This window comes from Barbatula barbatula, assembly GCF_947034865.1.
Source record: "Barbatula barbatula genome assembly, chromosome: 3".
Lineage (NCBI taxonomy): Eukaryota > Metazoa > Chordata > Actinopteri > Cypriniformes > Nemacheilidae > Barbatula > Barbatula barbatula.
In genome coordinates, this window is record NC_136764.1 from 4,717,960 (window position 1) to 4,723,405 (window position 5,446).

The window sequence follows — 5,446 nt, forward strand, 5'->3', positions numbered from 1 at the left end:
ATGTTCACGGTCTTGGCATACCTGGTTGTCAGAAGATGTCAATTTCTCCATCCATTTCTTCATTTCCAGGCATAATCTGATGCAGATGTGCTGGCAATACAATCCCAAAATGAGGCCGGCCTTCCAGGAAATCATCGAGATGCTCCGCGAGGACCTGCATCCCTCGTTTCAGGAGCTCTCCTTTTTCTACAGCGAGGAGAACAAGCCGCCCGAGACAGAAGAGTTTGACATGGACATGGAGAACATGGAAAGCATCCCACTGGACCCGTCCTCATACTCTCAAAGGGAGAGCTGTCTAGACGGCGACGAGGGCTCGTCCGTGGGCCTACGAGGGAGTTACGAGGAGCACGTGCCGTACACGCATATGAACGGCAAGAAAAACGGACGCATCTTATCTCTGCCCCGATCTAACCCCTCCTAATATTACCTAAACCTAACAAGCTAGATTAGATGTTTTTCATCTTTTTTATAGATTCATTTTTATCATGCTCTAGTTCACGCGCCCCTCAGAAAACAAACTCAGGACTTTAGTTTTCTTCTTCGCTCCCTCCGTATGAAGACGATACGGGGTGCAGGCGTGGTTTTCGTATTTCAAGGAGAAAATACACATCATCTGCTTCTTTCCTGTCATTTTTTTATATGGTCAGGTTTCAAGGACTGGTCAAATGGAACAAACTGTGAAATTAACCTCATGCAAACCAGAAGGCTGCTTTAAACATGATCTCTTCAGACTCTCCCCACACGTTCTCCGACTCGCCAATGAACAGAAAACATAAGAAATTGAGAAAAAGTGACCTTACTCTGTTTGTGGCCTGCGTCAGTACAACATGGAGTCGTGTCCGGATTTGGTGGCAAACATGTTGAACTTGGGAACTGTAGGATGAGCGTCCTTCCAAGAACAAAGTGTCTGCGGTGATGCGTGTGTTTTTCTACCTGCTACTCAGTATTCCGGACTGCACAAACAGAATGAACAGATTTTGAACTCTATTTTTTTATTTATTTGCCTATCTGTGCTTTTCTCTTTGTTTTTCCTGGTGTTCACACATTTACAGCTGAAGGATATTTAAACTGTTTTCAGGACTAAAAGAGTTCCTCAGATTGACCAATAGTTGCTGCTTTGATATACTTTAGTGTATACATGATGATGACGACGACGATGAAAAAAGTATATATAAATATTATTATTGTTGTTTTTGTACAAAGTTGATATGTTGTCATTTGAGAGCTATTGCCGGTTGTAGAAACGTTTTTACATGTTTGTCTCGAATCTTTATTTTTTCTAATCCAGAAATCATACTAATCATCCAGGACCTCTGATCAGCCAGCAGCCCTGACGTGCACACGAGTATTGTAGATATGTTGGGCTTCAGATGTCTAATCTTGATATCAATGGAAATAACTGCTGTAAATAAAGCAGTGAGGTGCATTCAACGAGACCATCGATGTGTTTCTGTCGTTTTTACTCATGGGCCCGTCGACACGGCATTATAGAAAATGTGTTTGTATGAGAAGCGCGAGTGTTTGGAATCAACCCTCGAGCTGTTTTGTATTGCATTCACACAAGTTAAATACAAGTGCTGTGATAAAAGCTTCATGGTTTTAGGAATATCTCAAAGGAATTTGGAGCAATAGTCGGGTATATGTGAAAAGAAAAATCTTTCTGAATGGTTTAAGGTTCATGCCATAATTGTTGTTTTAATACGATTGTTCACCCAATTAAAACTTCCCGTCATCGTTCATTCGCCCTCATGTGGCTCATAACCTGTATATCTTTCATCTGTGGATCACAAAAGAAGATATTTTGAGAAATGTCTCTGTGGTTTTGTGTCAATACAACGGAAGTCAATGGGGGCCGGTGTTTTATTTTATTTTTGTTTTATGTTCCAGAAGTAAGCCATACAGGTATGAAATGACACGAGAACAAATGTTATTTGGGGGTAAAACATCTTATTTTTTCTATTGATTTGAACAGCTACAGGTCGTGCAGTTTTAATAACTGTGAGGTGTACATTTATCCTTAATGGAGATCTTAATATTTGATGTTTCAAGTACGACCACAAATACCTGCTGAACCCGGTTTGTACCTCTTGTCATTTGTTACGGATTAGTTTAGGTTTCATGCAAAGCTGTTAACACCATAGTACACGTGTTTAAAAATAACCAATAGAGGTGTTTAAAGCTTAGTCATCTCAATGGAGGCGAGAAGCACACCTGTCATTCGGCACAATGTTCAGGGAAATCGGCATGTTGTTGTCCTCTGACGCAGGACTTCTCAAAGTTACTGCAATCCACACCAAGGGTCTGCAAGATCATTTGTTATAAATGACCAAATCACTCATTGTAACACATGCAACAAATCGTTTTTCGCTCCATATAGCAAAAAAGGCCTACTGGATTCTAAATGTACAATATATTAAAACAATGATAAATGGGGATAAACCTTTTAAATCTGAAAACACGTTCTGCTTTGAATTATAGTGTTCTGTCTCTAATTCAAGCAATAATCTTCAATACACAAACAGCTCTAGCTCAAATAACATGATATTGTTTATTGTTGTGATTAAAGCCACAGTTCACCCCAAAAGTCATCGTTTGCTCACCCACATGTCATTTCATTCCTTTATCAATTACTTTGTTCTGAGGAACACGGAGAAAGATATTTCGACTAATGTTAGCAATCTTCAATTCTGTGACATCATTGACTGCCATAGAAGAAAATGAAATGGTAGTCAAGTGCCCCAGGACTGTCTCGCTTTGGGTTCAACAGAATAACAAATATACAACATTGTTTTCCCACTATATATACAGAATTGAATAATATCGTTCTTTGTGTTTAACAGAACAAAGAAATTTTTATAGGTTTAAAACAACCTGAGTGTGAGTAAATGATGACAGAATCTTCATTTTTGAGTGAACTTTCCCTTCAGGATCCCATCAATTACACTTTTGACTGTTTGACCTCTAAGGCTTAATGTGACATTTTAAGAACTTGAAGGGATACTCCACCCAAAGATCCTGTCATGACTGACTCATCCTCTAGCTGTTTCAAACACGTATACATTTATTTGTTAACCCTAATGTTAGCAACCAACAGTCCTGAAGCACCATTGACTGCCATAGTAGGAACAATTTAAATGGTAGTCAAAAGTTCCCCAGAACTGCTTGAACATTCTTCAAATTATCTTCTTTTGTGTTTAACAGAACCAAAAAATTACTAAAATAATTTTCCTACCATGGCAGTCAATGGTGCTTTAGGACTGTTGGTTGCTAACATTATTCCCAAATATCTCTCTTCGTGTCCAACCGAACATTGAAATGTATACGTGTTTGGAACAGTTAGAGGATGGGTAATTCATGACAGAATTTTCATTTTTGGGTGGAGTTTAATAAAAAAAGGAAATATATGTTTGGGGATCAAAGAAAGCTGATTGGTCCTCTTGTGTGCATTCAAAGTGCTGACGGAAGTCACAAATGAAACCAGACGAAACAAAGTTGTTTGACCAAACAGAACCTTTTAGTTTTCTCAAAAAAGTCAAAAAATGTACCATCACAAAATGTTAAAAGTTGTCAAAGAATAAGAATGTGAGAATATCTCAATTTCTACATAACTTAAAGGGAAAGTTCGTTCATAAAAATCATTTACTCACGCTCATGTAATTTCATACCCGTATAAATGACTTTGTTCCAATGAACACAAAGAAAGATATTTGGAAGAATGTACAATTCTGTGACATCATTGACTGCCATAGTATGAAGAATTAAATTGCAGTCAAAGGTATAAGGAATGCTCTCTGTTCTGTGTCTTTACCTGCAGTCTTCTTTATTTGCTAGATCTCTTGGGTTAAAGCTTGGAAACTGCCAGATAAGTTTTGTATCAATAACAAAATGTCTTACAAAATACTGCATAGAATTTAAGAAGCATGTTTTGGAAAGATTTAAGCTTAATACTGTATATACCTGTGATTTTGTGGTCAAGAAAGAGAAACCATTCTGCATCTTTTTTTCATTGCATTTAATCAAGATTATTTTGGAAAGATATTGAATTCTATATCAACAGAAAGCTGGAATGTATGATAGAAATTTGTATATTTGATTTAATACAGAAAATCAAAATTTTAACTGTACACAACAACATATACATTTGTTTATTCTATTAGAAAAATTGCATATACATAAGAAAAAGTGGCCTCAAGGTAAACCAAATTTGACACATTTTATTAATGACTTCAAATTGTATATACATCTCTTGCAAAATAACAAGAAAGCACTGAAAACATGTAACGGTCTGAAAACATTTAAATGTTTGTAATTCTATTTCTTTCTTTTATATTTTTGTTTATATTTGGCAACGAACGTTAATGTGACTATAATACCTCTTGTTCTTATGGCATTGATTTAATAAATCATATACATAATAATAATAAATAAATTGCAGTCAAACGTCCCCGAGAACTCAACATTCTTCAAGATATCTCATTATGTGTTCAATAAATCAAAACAGTATTTTTTTCCCACTTTAGTTTAGTTTAGTACTTTATTGTTCAGCCTAAGCTGAAAATTGATCTTTGGTCTCGCCATACAACACAAAACAATTGACAATACACAACATCCATAATAAAGAAATTTAAATATTCACATTTCCTACCTCTTATTCAAGAGACTTATTTGACTAGCAAATGTATAGCAGTGGATGATATTCCAGAACTATCCCTTCAATTGATTTTAGTTTTTCTACAGTCGATTTCATCAAAGCTTTTAAGATAATAAATGTCCATTAAGTCCAAATGCAGTCTGAACTAAACGACCCTCTTGTTAAAAAGCACATTAACACGTTTCAAGTATAAATGCTTTTTTGCTTATTACTCTCAAACATGTCTAAAGTATTTGGGTGACAAATATAATACACATACGTTATTAAAACTATATAACGAAAGAGTAAAGTCATTCTCTTTGAATATAATGCGTAAATGAACTTTTAAGCTTTTGCTGCCATCTGCTGTCCTGTTCACATAAAAGTGAGAATAAAATGTGCTGAACGCATTTACTGCAGTGCAAACTATACCTTTCATTAATCATTATAATAAATAAACATCTTTGAATTCAATAAACAGATTGCTCAGAAACAATTACGTCATCATTTTGCATCAAAGTCTCTCTTTCCTTAGGGCTTCTTTGTACTGTCACGGCGATAAATTACAAGAACTGTCATCATTTATATAACCTATTTAATTCAAACTACACATGTAGTCGTCTTAGCTTAATAGCTTGTATTCGCTTGCATTAACACTAAACGCAATACACGAGCATTTGTTTAAACATGTATAAAGTTATTTATTTAATACAAATATGATCGTATTATGATACATCTTTTGATTTATAAAGGTATTAATGCCCAAATGCACATGAATGAATACTGTATGCAAGTCTTGTTTACGTTACACTCGAA

At 35.6% G+C, this 5,446-nt stretch overlaps 1 protein-coding gene across 2 annotated transcripts in view; it reads left to right on the forward strand.

Moving 5' to 3' along the window:
* The window catches only part of insra (insulin receptor a), a 43,778-nt gene extending 42,342 nt beyond the window's left edge, over positions 1-1,436 (forward strand). For both annotated transcript variants that reach the window (XM_079452243.1, XM_079452244.1), the window contains one exon: positions 70-1,436. In XM_079452243.1, the coding sequence (XP_079308369.1) occupies positions 70-421 (352 nt within the window). In that variant the 3' untranslated portion in view covers positions 422-1,436. The remainder of the gene's footprint in view (positions 1-69) is intronic.
* Positions 1,437-5,446: the final 4,010 nt, after the last annotated feature.